This window comes from Thunnus thynnus, chromosome 10, assembly GCF_963924715.1.
Source record: "Thunnus thynnus chromosome 10, fThuThy2.1, whole genome shotgun sequence".
In the NCBI taxonomy this organism is placed as follows: domain Eukaryota; kingdom Metazoa; phylum Chordata; class Actinopteri; order Scombriformes; family Scombridae; genus Thunnus; species Thunnus thynnus.
Window position 1 is genome coordinate 23,226,915 of NC_089526.1, and position 17,649 is coordinate 23,244,563.

Below are 17,649 nucleotides of genomic sequence, written 5' to 3' on the forward strand. Positions count from 1 at the left end.
TGTGGGTCTATGTGGGTTAAGATGTGCTCTGTGCTATATCTGTCTTCTCAGAACCTAGATTTCATCTTCCTTCTGTCATCCTCCTCTCCTTCCCTCATCCTTCCTCTCTTGGACCTTCTCACCCCACCCCCCTCCCCTTCTTCCCTTGGAGTTTTCCACTAACCTCCATTTGTCTGCTCTTCTTCCTCTGCAGGTAGTTTGCTCTGCCCATCTTCTGTCACAACTGATCCAACCGAGCAAATTGTACAAAGGAACTGAGAAACACAAAGCATGGCTGTGGCCGGATGTCCGGATTATTTCCTGCATCATCCAAATTATCAGGTAAATGGCAATTTCCTGTGTTGGCTTTTCATCTGTTCTCTTGACTACTTTTCAAGTTGAAATAAAACATAAAGACTAGACTAGAAATGAAACAGCCAAGAGTAAACTGTGAGAAGCCAGACTGTGATGTCAGTATGAGACATTCTCCAAAGCTAGACTCACAGGATGTCTGTTTAAGCTTTTAAACTGAAATGAACTTTATTTAATAGAAATGCTGACATTTCTAAACTAGAAATGTGCCCGTGTTCCCATGAAACTACTTTGGATTCTGTTGCAGTGTCCAAAGTTGGACTATCCACAGGGCATGGCTAACATGCACATAATTCATAAATGAAACTTCTGAGAATTTGTTAGAAGGATGAGGTTGTGAATTTTGAACTCTCTACTTGTACAAACCCTTCTTATTATTCATGTATTTAATACGGAACGAACGAATAATAAACCATCGGAGAAGTACGCAAAGTACTGATTTGCGTCCAAGAATTCTAAGAAATGGTCAGGGCGTGGGTTCAGATTACTACGGTCTTTGCTAATGCTGCTGTTAACAATATATGTAGTTTCTTAGTTATTATACACTGTAGAGGGCAATGAAAGAATGGTCTGTGGTTATAGTTTGTCCTGTCTAGTCTCACCCTGGCAACAGACAGAGTATATGAGTGAATGGACGTGGCACAGACACAACATTCCATGACTGTGAACACGTAGAATTCTTAAAGAGTCACAGAGGGACAGACTATTAAAGAGTGTTGCTCCAACAGAGTCACAAAAGCATCTTCTCTTTGGCTGACCCCCCTCCCAGGTAACGCCTGCTCTCTTCATCATTCTGATTCAATGGTCGGTGCATTCACTCACATACGTACACACACACACACACAAACACATAGGCTAGGAAGGCTTTGTATTCAGTAGTGTGTAGTAGTGTAATGTGTTTCCATGTGTATCTCATGTTCCAGGTATGAAGCCAAATCATCAGCAGCTAGCTTATTGAGTCTGAGTGAAATGAAGAAAATAAATTACAAGAGTCATGGATTTTGGCTAATTTCCCTTTAAATCGATTCTCAGTTTGTTGGGACAAATTTTCACTGACAATTTCAGTGTATAATCCAGATGCGCCACTGTTTTCATGTTTTGTGTTTACGCCAGAGAGCACTTATTTGGAAAGTATGCATTATTAAAGTAGAATATAGCCTGGATGAGCACAACTTTCCTCCAGTTAAACAGCAGCACAACTGAAGCTCTCCTTACTGGCACTCCACTCCAGATTCAGTCATCCCCCATCGCTCATCTCTCCTTTGACGGCCAGGTTATCCCCCTTTCCTCCTCAGTCACTAATCTGGGTGTTAGGTTTGACCCTCAGCTTACTTGAGACCATAAACAAAAACATCTCTAAGCTCCACCCCTCTCTAACCCTGTCAGATGCAGAGAAACTTGTGCATGCCTTTATCTCCTCAAGACTGGACTATTGCAATACGCTCTTCACAGGGATTCCTGGCAGGAGCATCCAGAAGCTCCAATACATTCAGAACAATGCTGCCAGGATCCTGATGAGAGTGTGAAAACATGAACATATAAAACCAATTCTGTTTTCATTGCACTGGCTCCCTGTCTCCTTTAGGATTGACCACAAAGTCCTACTACTCACATACAAATCCATCAACAGACATGCACCTCCCTACCTACAGGAACTGATCATACCACAAACCTCTGCCAGCACCCTCAGACCTGCCAGCAGCTTGCTCCTCTGGGCCCCCAGTACTAAACTCTGCACCACTGGGAATCAAGCCTTCTGCTCTGCTGCACCACACTTGTGGACCAACCTTCCTAACCATCTGAGGGCAGCAAAGACCCTAGACTCTTTTAAAAAAAGGCCCAAAAACCCTTCATTTAGGAAGGCTTTTTCATCTTAACTCTTATTACTATTTTATTTATGTTGTGTGTTCTATGTTATTAATACTGTAGCACTTTGAGTTTCACTATGACAAACTTGATGTCTTATGTTGACCCTTGAGCACGAAGGAAGGCCTGTAAATATCAGCTTGTTTCTTGATGTGCTGATTTGTTATTGATTGAGTGAGGGCAGAGCAGTTCTCCTGATCAATAGTGGAGCAAAAGACTAACCAACTCACGCTCCTGCTCATGAGCTCAACAAGGATTTTATCTTTTGACACTTTTTTCCTGCATATTTACTTGACCTCTGGAACTGTCGTCTTGACTTCTGGAAATCAGGTTTCAGCTTTAGTTGATTTGTTCATGCCCTTTGCCCCGAGCAAAGGGCTTGCAAACATTTGTATTAGGGCAGTAGCACTATTAGCCTGATCAGAAGCTAGTCTGTTGTCTGCTTGTCATCTGGGTCATGGCTTTATCTATGAACTTTGACCTCGGAGCTAGAGGACAGAGAGTTCACCCTGCTAGAGTCTCCCAGATCTGCACAGCTTAGGGAGACACAAACGAAAGATCCGCATAAGGCACTGTGTGTGTGTGTGTGTGTGTGTGTGTGTGTGAGTGTGTGTGTGTGTGTGTGTGTGTGTGTTTGTGTGTGTGCTTGCACGCTTGTGGCAAAGTGAAGCCAGGGATGCTGGTTTGTATATTGTTTCTGTGTTTCCGCCTTATTGCTTCAGCTGCAAAGATTAATCCACACTAGTTGTAAAAATAGCACAGTTTTTAATGAGGCATACACTGTGTAACAGCACAGTTTAAGGAACTAACCCAACAAAAATAAAACGAGAGGGAATAGGCATTGAGTTGAGTCTAAGGTAACATCCCCTGTGTGAATAATCACATGTGGTGTCCAAAAATAGAGCAATGTACATATGTGTAGGCTAATCCTCTCTCTGCTTCTCTTCAGCATTCTTTTCAAGCTCATATAGAGCGTAACGTTTTGTCCTGCCATTTAGGTTATTTTAAAGAAAATGGACATCTTTGCCAGCGGTTTGAATGGGTGCTGGAGCTACAGTATATAGACCTCAATGTTCCCACACAAGTGTACCCACACACGCAGCAGTACACGTGCACAGATGCGCACTCACTGTTTGCAAAGCGTTCAAGTATAACAGATGCACCTTGACTTGTTGAATGAGAAAACCCATTCACTGTGAAATTCCAGGGTTATGGAAGATTTGCCCTGATAAAACTACAGCAGCAATTCAAAACAGATTCAAGATAACATTCATACTAAACTCAAGGGATTATATCACCACTTTAATCTTGTTTCTGTTGTATGGTCGTGACTGGTGAATAAATGATGGCATGTGCAAAGCAAGGAAAACCTTGATGAGGTAAAAAAAAAAAAAAAAAAAGGATTGATGATAGCTGATTAAACCAGCCATAAATCCAGAAACTGCAGGACCTTCAATATAATCTGTAAGGTTATGTGAATGTAAACTAACCTGGGCCCTCATGTAGTAAAACTTGAGTAGATTACACTCTAAAATGATGTGTAAGCAGAAATCAGGGAACCGCTGTATGCCAAAACATAATATTGTTATGTATAAACGTTCTGTACACCCTCCACTGTGTTAAGCTTTCACAAATCTGTCAGATCACTGGATAAACAAGCAGAGTCCAGCACTTGAGCATAATTTTTACTGTGAGAGAGCCTGAGATAGCAGGATTGTTTTAGCTGGGGCTAAACATTAACAAGATTGTGTGGTGTTTCCCATAACCAACCAGAAATCCTAGATATCAAAAGATTGCATTTGTTTTACTTGAGCTTTTGCAATGTGAATGTTTTCTTGCATTCATAGGAAGAACATTTCACAAAAATCACAGGTCAGTGTGGACATGAGTTATGGGGCTACAGTGACAAAGTTTAACTGTCAACTTTGACTCAGTCTGTCATCACTTTCAGCGCATTGGAGTTGAATCAAATGTACAACATCAAAGTGTTGCTTCATATGCAATATCCAGTTTTTCCAGTTCGGGGTCACGGAGTAGCTGGAGGCTATCCCAGCATGCATTATGAACATACCCCTGCATTTATGGGCAGAAATATATGTCTGAATTTTCTTGCTGCAGGGTAAACAGGCTAGGAATTATATTCCAGAAGTAATGTCCTAATCCTGACTGGGACATCCTCAGATATTTTATTTTCATTTCTAACATTTTTTTCATAACATGATCCTCGAGTTTATGATGAAAAACAGTAACTGAACCTTTGCTCTCAACTTGCTCAAATTAGCACTTTATTAGCACTGGAAAGTGACCCGTGACATAAATTAACAAGCACAAACAGTGATTTCTGTTCAGCCATTTGTATTTTACCCTGCGAGGCAGCTGGATTCTTGAGATCATGCGTGAATCCATCTTCTTATGTGCTTGTGGCCGAACCAACAGTGGTTCGGACCAATCAGCGTCTTATGAGGTACTACTGGCAACTATGGTCGTGGTTTAGGTGTGATGACAGCGAAAAGTTTGCTCTGTGTAACAAACCATCTGGTGCGTCAGGTGAATTTGTACCGACAATGAGCACAAAGCATCAATACTCCACAAAGTATTTTTTGCCTCAAATAAACAGCACATTTTCACAAATATAGCTATTTTCATGTTTTCTTTCACATGTTTTTGTTTTTTAGGATTTTAAATTATATTTGCTTGATGTGTTTACAATAAGATTACTTTATGTAATATATTTACAATATATTTACAATATATTTTACAATAAGTTCACTGGGGCTCTCTCATTGACATGGGTTAGACCACCGACTCATATTACAGTATGTAACAGTTGTTCTGTAGCAGGACTGTTGGTGCCCAGTCATGATCACAGTAAGTAGAACTATTTATATTGCAGAAGCATTTTCTATTCAGAAGGTGAAAACTTACTTAATGCTAGTAGCTGTTGGACATTTCCAATAATCAGTTACTACTATAACATAACAATGAGGTCTTGACAAAGAATTTATTTGTATTATAACTACCCAGACCAAAAAGAAAAATGAAAAAAATCTAAATCATCTAATGTTATGTAATTGCAGGCTACCCTGGCTTGTCCGTGGCTCAGCTGTGCTGTGACAACAACCTCAGCTACAGCTCAGTTTCTACGCTATAAACAAACAGATAAATGTAGCACTAATGCAGACATTAGTGTGACCTCATGATCTCATTCTAGTTAATTATGTAAGAAAGGATTTCCACTCCTGCTCTTGCTGTCTAGTGTTCTTGTATGTTGTAACAAGACTATCCCAGTTAGCGCTATTGCTCTCATCAAGAATGCTCTTCCAGAAGCAAGTCTTGGACACACCAGTAAGATTTCCACATCTCTAAAGCTTTCTCAGAATATTCAGTTCTTGGTAAATTTAATCTTAATGGAAACTGCGATATTGACTTATTCTCATGGACCCAGTCCATTCTGAGCTGTTCCTTCTTAGCCAGCAGTCATTCCATAAGTATTGATTCATATTCAATCCCCAGTCATAACATTTAACCTCAGTCTGACCTCTTCTAAAGGCATAGCTTTGACATGCGTCTCAGTCTTTTCCTTCTTGTTTGAGGCCCAACCTCCAAACTTTTGTGTTGTCTGCTTTCAGTGCTTTAACCTTGTCTCTGGCCTGCCACTGACCCCTTTTAAAGAGCTGAACCCTCAACCCCTTGACTCTTATTTGGAGTTCCTTTCAACTTCATCAATATGAAAGGGTGCTTATATGCTCCTTGTCAAAACTTGGCCTACCCTTAGTCCTGTTTTGACCCCTCTTTAAGAACTTAAGCAACACGTGTGTGTGTGTGTGTGTGTGTGTGTGTGTGTGTGTGAGGTGTCTGTGTGTCTGTGTGTCTGTGCTTTTGTTACTGTGTGTACAAGAGTGTGAGGGAGAAGCAACTTGAGAAAATACAAGAACACGGATCAAAGAAAGAACATCTGTGAATTTTTTCTTCAGGAGAAAAAAAAAGTCAGCTTTTATGTGTTATCTCATTTTGTCTCTCCTCTGTGGAGCCTCAACCTTATAGGCTTTACTAACTACGTAAACAAATGCAGAGTTAGGCAATAGCATGGCTGAGAATTATGCTAAATGGCTAGCATCTGTAAGATTAAATCCCTACATTAACATTCTGTCAATTGTCTATAGGAGCGTCAAAGGCTGTCTGGGTTTTGGGTTTTTGTTGGTAAGATCCACAAAAGATCAAGGTGTGCTTTAAAAGTCCTTTAGTTCTTTGGTGTGTGTGTGTGTTAACTCATTTACTCCCAGACAACCATGCAAGGCAGCATTCAAGACCAGTATATGGTGTGAAAGAGTCCCTACGTTTTTGCTCAGTGGAGCTGAACCATGACCATCTTGTCCTGAATACACACACACACATGCTAACTTTGCGCTGTACCATCCCACCAACCAAACAGTGTCCCAGTGCTGTTTGGGTGACTGGGTAGGGATCAGTCACAGTCTGGTAGCTGGACCCCCAGACAGTGCGCATTGATGACTGGGTTTGCTATGTCAAGGGAACAAATGGGGTGATGTGGTGGTTGTTTTATTATTTTTTTGAAATTTCTAAAGCAAGTTAGTCTCATTAAGATCCCAAATCTCTAATTCGATCGGTCCAAGACGGCAGGAACTCAAGACAATACGAAAACGGAACAATGCAGTGTAATGATTGGATGCGGTTGGGTTGATGGGTATAGAAGAGAGGTTGGGGGGCGGCGGTGAACAGAACCATATACTGACGTTCTACATCCAGTTATATCCAGTTCAGTCTGAACACAGGTGCCAGCAGAGACACCGCAGAGGAACTTTCTGCTGATATTTCAAATCGTAATGACTAGAAAAGCTAGAAATGCTGCAGGTAAATCGTGGAGCATAATTATTCAGCCGAGCCCTTATTTGGAAGAATGGAGACATCAGAGTGGAATTCTGCTTCAAACTTTATTTTCACAGTGAGTCGACTCTCTTTGAACCACTCATTAAGTCTTGTTAGCAAATGTCAAAGGAGCAGTAGGATTTTGAAAAGTCTGTTATAAACTTGGCTTTAAAAATTAACATTACAGAAAAGAGAAATTTGAACTTTGCATTGAAAATGGCAGACAGTATGTCTTTCTCCTGCTTATTAAGGAAATTCTTTGAAGAGTCCGCTGTAGGGGGGTTGCAAATTGAATATAACATTTTTCCAAAAGCTTTCAGATTTAATGGGAAAGCAGCTGCTAATAACAATACTTTTGGTTGTGTTGTATTACTTAAGAATTGTTGTTAAAATGTAGGCTTCAACACAGTAGATATTGGCGTTAATTATCACTGGGACAAAAGAAAGAATTAAGGAGACTAGTTGTTTAAATGGTGATATGTTTTGTACTTGGGCTATAGTGGCATCTTAGAGGAGGAACATCACCCAATGTAAGAATGTAGAAATACTATTATATTGCATTGTAGTGACATTTATTGGTGAAAATGACATCCTGAAGCACAGCCTGGACCTGCTTCATTAAATGAGACACTGAGCAGAATATATAACTGACTGTGGGTCTTAAGACTTACATGATGGGTACCCTGACCATCATCCTGTAATCACTGTAACTTCATTGTCTCCAGAGGCAACAATGATAACTCCAACTGATGTAAGGAAAACACATCTATCATAGAAAATTAGGCAGGATAACATCAATCGTAGAAGAACTTCTGTAAAAGAATCCGGCTCCGCCTGCATTGTCTGTCACTACCGTAAATGAGGCAGAACAAGCAACTGCAACCGCTTTTATTGCTGCATCCGAGGAGGTCTGCTGTGTAAGAGAGACAGAGAGTCAGTAGCGATGTTTTTCTGAACACAGTAGCTCGTCCCAGTACATTCTGTTCCCACTCCTGCTGTTAGGCCCTGCACGGGACGCCAGTCTGCTCTCACACACACGCACACACACGCATATACGCACACACACAATGGATAACCCACAGTTGTACTTTAGTAGTTGTAAGTGCTAGAAACAAATCAAAATCAAATATGTTTATAAATGTACTTGTACATTCCTTGTTTTGTGGGGATTTTGCCTCATCACACAGTGTATCAGTGACTGGAAATATGGTGAGAAAGACAGAGGAAGGATCTGCAGGTCAAACCAGGACATTGTGCTTTAGTGCTATCTTAGACCTTATGTGCTCTGATAGACACCTGGCCATGTTCACGTACCGGCACAAGTGGTGAAAAGGGGAGATGTTTTGATATTATTTGTTATGCTTTATGTTCTATTTAAGGATTTTTTTGTAGTTTCATGAGCTACTCACCATTTCGCCATTTTTGCATTTGTCTTCCGCTGATCTGTTTTTATTTTATGTAACCCTTTTCAGCGATCTTTTCTCATAATTATGAGATAGTAAGTCATAATTATGAAATAGTTTTCTCATAATTATGAGATCCAGATTTTGTTATTGTGAGAAAAGTTTAAGTGGTTATCAATCATCATTTAGGAAGACAGAGACATGATGACGCTTCCTGATTTAATTAGCTTTTATTTCCTTCTTGATTTGAGACCCTGGGAGATATTAATGTCATAGGATAATGTGGATGGTATTATATTGTGGATGTTATTATTATTAGTTTACTCAGGTTGATATGTTGCCGGATGTGAAATACAGCAGTAGTAGGAGCAGGAAAGAGCAATTCACTATGAGCAGAATCGGACATAGTAATCTCAACAGCACTTTGTATTATAGAAAAACATCCCGCAGGCCATTGTGAGCAATGTCAGGAAGCAGAGACTGTATGACATGTTATCATATCATGCAGGAAATAGACAGAGTGGAGACTAGAAATGGTTACACAATTACAGTCATTAGGATTATCAGAAATCGGTATTTTAAAAAAAAGTAGTATGGAAGTATATTGTGAGGGCAGAAGATGGCTGTTTTTTTTTTTAGGACAATCGTACTAGGACAAGGACTAAAACCAGAAGGTGGTAGTAATGCAACATGAAAGATGCCAACTCCCGTAAAACCCCAAAGAAGAAAGAAGTGATAGGCTATGCACGTCATTGGTGGAGGGATTATATAGACCTATGACACAAATAATGACAATAAGCACTGCAGTTAGTAAATCAACATTGCGCATTTTAAGTCATTGAGATAGTTCAGATGGAAATAAAAAGCTAATTAAATCAGGTAGCATCGTCATGCCTCTTGTTTTCTTAAATTATGATTGATAACCAATTTAAACTTGTCTCATAATAATGAGATAATGAGAAATAATGAGAAAAGATCTCATAATTACAAGATCTTTTCTCATAATTATGAGATCAGGCCTCCATTGTTGTTTTTGTTTTTGTTTGTGAGTGCAATGTGCTTCCATAAAAAATAGCTTCCAGAAGAAAAGTTTTGGATTTTTTAAATCCAGTAACAGTGATGTGTTTTGGTGTTTCTTTTAGTGTTATGCATCTGTAACAATATTCCCAGTCGGTTGACATGATTTTTCTTTTTTTTTTTCTTCCTTCTCTCTCCCTCAGCAGGACAATATAGACCGGTCCTCCAATCACAGACAAGCTGACCTCATTGGTCCGAGCTTCCAGCAGTCGACCAATCGGAATTCTCCTAACCATCAAGGTTGGTCCTCAACCACCAATAGATAAATGTGCATATGTGCAAGTGTGTGTGTTTTTGTGTGTGCTGATGTTTGTACATTAGACCTATTCTTGAGTTACATTGGTGTTGTATGACACAGAAGAGTGCACTCAGTTATACTCGAATTGCATATGATTTTACAAACGTAGTGGGACTTGTCATATGATATTGCACACTACTGGGGCTTAACTGTACACTGACTTGGTGTAACATTACCCTGTAATGATCCCAACCATTTCTTAGTTCCTTTAGGCTCTAACAACAAAAAACAATTAATTAATTTTCAACTGACCGCACAGTTTTTTAATGAGTCAATACCAAACAACAGACATGTCCATTTACAGTAAAAGTACATTTTCAACAATATGCATACATTTTTGTTACACATTATCTCATATTATCAGTATCACCCTTTATTTAACTGATTAGTGATTTAGTAATTACAACAGATATAATATTTGTTAAATAAAATTAGATTCATCATATTGATAGCAGTTTGGACTCAGACTTTGTTTTCCATCATAATATTCTTATTCTTATATTTATATCTGTATTTTATATTTTTTGTTGAAAAAAAAAAACATTGAGAAAAAGCATTTTTGGGGTAATCATTTACATAATTCTGTTCAGTAATCCCTCTGAAACTAAACCAAATAAAAAATGAATCATTACTTACAGGACACATGCCAAGAGTGATGTATCTGCTGCTGACTCCTTGGAAGGAAACCACTTAAAAAATTTTGGTACTGAAAAACATAACATACTTCAACTGAGTCCTAGAAATGGTCAATCAATCAAGTTGAGTTAAGTACGACCAATTTTTCAACAAGATATCACAGCTCAAACTCTGCTCTATCAAACACACAGTTAAGCTTGCTGTGTGCTCCTTATTTATTTTCATACATGAGAGAATACAAAAAGGTCGTAGAAATCACCTGGGAATCTGGCACTACTGCAGTGGGTTTGTGCATGTGTGTGTGTCCCTCATCTCAGTACAGTGTGGAGAGCGGCTTGCTGCTCATTATCCTTTGCTGGGCCGGGGGTGGGTGGAGGGGGATAATATATATTTGGGTCTCTTCCGCTGTAAACATTTCAGCAGTTCAAAGGGTGATCTGCGTGGACACAGGGTGCCATTATAATTACGCCGTCTATCTAATTGCGCCATACAGGGTTCGTCCATGACAATCGGAGCATGAGATTTAAGCACAATATTGGCTCAGCATGGGAGGTAAGGGCGGGGAGTCTGCGAGGACTCAAAGAGTGAATTAGAACGCTTGGCCGTGGCATGGGAAATAAATGGAGCAGAAATTGCATTGTCATTTTTCAGGATCAGCCGGGATGGAGGGAACTCAGGAGAACCGGAGAGACAGACGAATGAAGATGACTTTAACTAAGGAACATTTTTGATTACTCTGTTTGAATAATGATATTTTGGTTGGATACTAAGGTTTTGATACAGTAGGTTATGTGTTGGGAGCCTGATTTATGAACACCGGTCCTTTTGGCCATTTAGATTTTTGTCAGATCACCTTCTCTACTGTCTTTCTTTCTTTATTTTTTTTATTTGATGGATGGCTTATTATGGCCAGAAAGCTACCACTTTGACATGTGTTAAAAGCTATATTGTATGAGCTGCTCAAAGTGCCACTCTACGTATTTAGCCATTGTATTTCTGGTGTCATTAGTTGGATGATAATCCTTGCTGATGTTATTAAACTTGCTTTCCACTAAATCCACTCTTTCATTCTTATAGGACTTTAATAGAGCCACCAGCCACTTGCTGGGTTTGCTATAAAAAGCCAGAGCAGTCATAAACCTATTAATATTGACGAGAACAGTGCAGCTTTGTTGGAACATGACCTGCTGTTATTTCCTATGTTTGGAATGAGATGCTATTGAGCGGCTTATCAGGGCATTTGCAAGCCAATATTTGATGTCTAGAAATAGTTGTAAGTTGTACATGATGTTCTCAACATGCAAACTATAAGTTTAAAATGGTTTACCCTAATGCAGTCCTTTTTCAAGCAACTAGAAGAATGACGAGGCCACATTGTCCTGAGAAGAGGCATGACACATATGTGAGTCTAGTGCAGTCTCTCACAGATGCGATGTCACAGGCTTGCACTGTGTTGTCTCCTCTGTGTTGTTTCTCTCAGCCACACGCCAGAGTGACTTCACCCTTATAGCTGAGATCATGGTCTATAGGGTACGACGACCTGCTCTGTGCATAAAGTAACTTCATATGTATTGAGTATCTCTACACGAGAGATACTCGATACGTGTATCTTTTATCCAATGACTCCATGACGTTTGGGTGTATGGCAAATATAACTTAGTAGTGGTGTCTCAGATGGGCATGCAGCTGCTAGGCAACAAATCCCATCAATGTTACCAATGCAGTGCAGTAATCTGTCAGTGTGGCTCTGGAGGGGTTGACCAGCCATGATCTCAGGCCTGGAAATGAAGCTCCCACCTCCAGTTATTCCAGTTATGCCTTTGTAGAGGGAGAGTGACATGTCACGGGCACACAAGCATGGGCATACACGTGCAGGCAGGCATGCACGTGTACACACACTTTCACTCACAAACAGCGAGGGACCGCATTCCTGAAAATAATGGGGCTCTTTAACAGGGGGTTAAGGAAGCGTGGGGGTGTGTGCAGACTACGATGTGATGTGAAAGCAATTTGCTGATTTGTTATGGCAAAAGTGTTTGTCACCTGATCCTGACTGGACTTACCTCATTTCCTGCTTCTTTCTTTTTTTTCTGTACAAGCCCCCTGTCACTCCTTGTAATATCTTTATAAATGTATGTCACAATATCTTGATTTTTCTCTTAAAAGTGAGATCATGGTTGTGAGTGTAATTAACTTAATCAGAATCAGAATCAGGTTTATTGCCAAGTAGGTTTGCACATAAAAGTAATTTGCTTTGGTGTTGTGGTGCATAACAGTCAAAAATATACACAAAATTAAGTAGTCTTAAATAATATAAAAAGAAAGAAAGACATTTACAAAAGTTGGTAGGCTAACATGGTTAAAATCGGTAGGGTACGATAGGGAGAATTACAAAATGAGGAAACATTTATCAGATAAAAATGTTAGAAGATGAACAAGCATGCTAAGAGCTCACAATGACTATGTTAAAATGCTGATGTCTTGCAGGTAGTATTTGCATTCACTGTTTTTGTTTAACATGGTGTGATGCTAACATTTTCTAGTGAGCACTAAATACACAGTACAGCTAAATAAGAATGTCATTTGTTTTGCTGGTATTTGGTCATTAATTAAAAACCACATTAACTGATTTTCTGGCTGATTGGGGGCAGCTGTAAAATGTCGTGAACACAACTTGATATGTTGAACTTGTAAGCAAACAGCTGCTTATTTACACATCTAGCAGTTACAGAGCAACAGTATTATTTATTTGGAGTCATGTTTCTGGCCACCTGATGAATGAAAGTCCAGTATTCACTCTCCTTTTGCTCTGTTCTTTGACTATTAACTCCTCTATGTTCACCAGCTATTTGCTAACTGTGTCTGCGTTCGGTGTTTTTAGAGCTTTTTCTCTGAAAACAGCTGCTTGCTGCGGCCAAAAGTGACACTGTTAGAGACAACCAAAACAGTACAGCTGCAGCCAACCGAAGTTGAAGTTTTTTTTTACCTAATGAAGGCACTAGCTGAAAAGTCTTCGGATCACCAAAGTAATTATAATTCATCTTTGGGGAGGCATATATATCTGTACCAAATATTATGACAATCCATCCAACAGGTGTTTGGACATTTCACTCAAGATCACAAATGTCAACTTTAAAGTGGCTCCAGAGAAAACGTCTGGGGATCAATAAAGTGAGTAGGCTTCATCCTCTGGGGACCATGAATGTCAGTTGGAAGTTTCATGACAATTCATCCAATAGAGCTTGAGATATTCTGATCCAAGTGTTACACCAACTGACTGACAGATTAACATTGTCATTTCTAGAGTCACACCACTAGTGTGGCTAAAAACAACGTCATTAAAATTAAAATTAAAATAATAATTTTAAATGTAGAAAAAATAAATAAATTATAGTTTAAAATTCTGAATAGAATAAGACAACTGTGTGAAATGAAATACACATGTGACGTAGTCGCCTCACCCTGTGTGAACCCACTCTTCTCTTTCACCCTGTCCCCCTTCCACAGTTCCCCCTAAATGAGAGTCTGTCTCTATGTCTTTCTATTTACTCCCGTCTCTTCTTTCCCTTCTGTTCATCTCTGTTTTCCCTCCCTTGCTTCTCCTGTTTCCCTCTGACCCTCCCACACTCTCCCTCTCCACCGAGAGGCTTGGCACTCAGTGGGTGTGTGTGCTGTCACCAATGGTATTGTACACCCCACCGCCACGCTTTACAGTTTAGACTTGCTCTGTCTATACTCCCACTGATCCCTTTGAATGGAAACCCCTCTGCTGGGCTTGTATTCAGATGTATCTCCCTTGTGTGTCTCCAGTGTGTGTGTGTGTGTGTGTGTGGTTGTGTGTTCAATTGATGTACTGTATATCTATACCCCTTTTCTACAGGAGTGTTGCCCCTCCCCTCTGTTTTTAACTAGCATGAATGAATAAAAATGCATGGATTACATTCTGGAGTTAAAGAAAAACAGAGAGCCATATGGAACTACCATCTATACAATGGTCTTGTTTTGCCAATGTCTCTCTCACTAATGATCAGAAATATTCAAAACAGCTTTTATGCAGATTCTTGCCGGACTTAACTAGTTTTACAGTTGGTTAATACTGTATTTAGCGTGGCTCAGACAATAGAGGGAGCTTGGGCTATTTTTACCCCCAATTTAACCGATTATAGGTTCATCGAGGAGAAGGGAGGGGGCTAAACAAAGTAAATGAACACAAGCCATGGGAGAAATGAAACAACGAGGAAATGAGAACAGTAATAACAATGTTATCCTTTAACCCATCAGGGTTTTATATTTGGTACTGACTTCTACAATGGAGCTCAAGCCAAGTTCTAAAAAAAGAATACTGGGAATGAATAAAGACCAATTTTAAAACAAAGGTTTTCACTTTTAATGTTAAACCTCAGTTGAAGCATTTCAATAAAAATCTTTTTACAAGCAAAAATGCCAAACATCCCCTAGTTCCAGTTTGGTAATTGTGAGGATTTGCTACTTTTATTTGTCTTGTGTGAGGGTGTTAGTTTCATCTTAGGCGCCACCGCAGGAAATCATTTCACTGTTTTCTGGCATTTAATAGACTAAATAATTAATTGATAAATTAAAATAATAAAAAGATCATCTGATGAATCATTAATGAAACATTAACCACAAATTAAACCACCTCCACATGGATCCACAGTCTTTCGAACGATAGGATTTAGGATATTCACACATCTTAACATTTGTTTACAGGAAGGATTTGTTAAGGCGGTGTTTATCTCTATTACACAGCGTTAGCAGTGCATTTAATCTCTATTCTGAACAACCCAACAATGATCCCTCTTGGAGGTGGATAGAACTTTAATATAAATCTAGCTGTCAGTCAGATTTTACTTGCTGTTGTTGGTATGTCTCTGTTTTGTTGTGTAAACCCCTTTGCCTGTCACATGGTTGTGGAGTAGAAGTTGCGTGACCTCCAGTACAAATCCTACCAGTTCACAATGTTAGTTTCAGACTTTGTGGACAGATTTATGCTACATACTAAAATACTCTCAGGAACATTTTTTTCAGTCAACATGTAGCCACAGTATTTGGTGCCAAAGTTTGTGGCCATTAGGCAACTGTATCACAGCTGCAAATTCTCACTGTCAACAGCTCTGTCTACATCTGTAGCTGCGTGTGCTCCCCGCTGCTTGAGCTGCTCTGATATTTTAAGAGGATCTAATTAATGGCTATAATATTGTAAGGCCAGGCGTGCCGTGACCGCCGTGTGTTGGGTGGGCATAAATAAAGGCGTTTATGTCCCCTCTTTTGCCTGCCAAGGCCGAGTAGCTGGCATAACTTCTATTTTCTGAACTCTCTGTCAAAAGAAAACAACCATAATTGGCTTCCTGGTCCAAATCTTCATGAGTTTAAATCCTGTGCGTGCGTGCCTGCCTGCATGCTGTCTGTGTCATCAATCTGTCTGCATTACACCCGGCTGTATGACGCATACCTTTGTTTTTCTTATTGTGACATGCATAGGTGATTGCAATCGTATGACTGATAATGACGCACAAATCCTACATCCCATGCTGAGTTTGTGGGCTGTGTTTCTTTGTATGCAAACAGTTCTGCTGATCCCCTCTAGAGGCCAAACTAGGTCAGGTTTACAAGGGAAGTTATTTTCTCTCATTAGCTTGAGGGTACATGTCTCACCTAGTGAGAATGATGGATGATGAGGATGTGATTTGCTCAGGGTAAAAGTAATTTTTTGAATTTTGCTCACTTTTGATGTAGTTTACTCTCACAGCATTCGTTTGACTGTGCTGTCCTTAAAAATAATACAAATTATTGCTTGCTTGCCCTGCTCTGTCCTTAGCCTTATGTATGGCCTTGTATGCACCCTGTGTCCTGTGGTATATACAGCAGCTCTTTAGCTCTCCAGGCGATCTATAAGTAGCTGCTCCAGCTTACCTGTCGCTATTAATACCTACAGATTAACCACCAGTAATTCACAGGCACCTGTGATACAGCTACCTGATACCTTTTCAGGAAAAGCTCCTCAAAGAAAACACATGACTACACATTACTCTCTCAGCAGGTAGCTGTGACCATCAGTTTTGGAGACAAAGCTATGCTGCTGCTTCCAGGGATGATAACCTGTGCCCACTGTTGTTCTCTCTTGAACGTTTTAGCTGGTTTCCTTGTACAAGACGGTGATTTCTTGCTAGGCTTCTAAATAATAAGGTAATAAAGTAATAATAGAGTATTTTCTAAGCTTTTTGTCGAGCAGTGGGACTTTTTAGAGCGGCATGACCCTCTTACTTAATGACACCATCAAGCCGTCAGCTGTCCTGCACGCTGAGCTGTGGGGAAATCACATGAGTCATACACTGGTTATAGCACTGGATTACAATGTGTGGCCAAAGAGAGAGTCAAAACTCACAATAGAAATAGATAGAAATCAGACATAGAAATCAATTAAATTGAAATATGACAGTGTGTGCAACAACAGGGAAATAGTAATATGATTTTATCTTAAGCCATATCTAATCATAAAAGCCTTCTCTTATTGTGCTCCATAGTAATGAATGTTATCTAAATTTGAGATCATGTCCTAATATCTGTTTTAGGTTCTTTTACCTGAACCCTGTGAGTTTGAGAGCCCCTGGCCCTTATGATTAGAGCTTGTCTCCCCCTAGTGGTTTATCTGCATGCTACAGTACAGTTGTATGATCTGGATACAAGGATTTGATGATGGATTCATAAGATCAATTTGTTTTTCATAATGAAGAATTATTAATTATAAGACGAGCCACCACAGCAGATTGTGATTTAGAAAGAGCAAAGTTAGGAGCCCAGTTTACCCAGAGAATAAAACTTTCACTACATGAAGCAGTTAGACAAGAGCTTCCCTTCAATTGAGCTCACTTCAAACTTTGATACAACGTGCTCCATGACTCAGTTGAAAAATTCACTTCATGAATTTAAATGTGCTCAGAGGTTTTCACAAGGGCTTTAAAGATAGATTCCTTCTCTAAAAAAGAATTCCACATCCTGCTTTAAAGACCTTTTAAAAGCAGAATGTTTGATACATGCAGTGAATTCAGAGCAGATACTTACAATGTGATGCCTTTGCTGTGAACCCCAGTGGCAAGAGTTGAAAAGTGTTAC

General features: G+C 39.6%; 1 protein-coding gene across 4 annotated transcripts in view; it reads left to right on the forward strand.

Moving 5' to 3' along the window:
* Positions 1–17,649, forward strand: part of grb10b (growth factor receptor-bound protein 10b) — a 70,730-nt gene that overhangs the window by 13,706 nt on the left and 39,375 nt on the right. For 3 of the 4 annotated variants that reach the window (XM_067602142.1, XM_067602141.1, XM_067602144.1), the window contains exons 2-3: positions 194–321; positions 9,728–9,824. In XM_067602142.1, the coding sequence (XP_067458243.1) occupies positions 271–321; positions 9,728–9,824 (148 nt within the window). In that variant the 5' untranslated portion in view covers positions 194–270. The remainder of the gene's footprint in view (positions 1–193; positions 322–9,727; positions 9,825–17,649) is intronic. The other variant, XM_067602143.1, reaches the window with a different exon arrangement.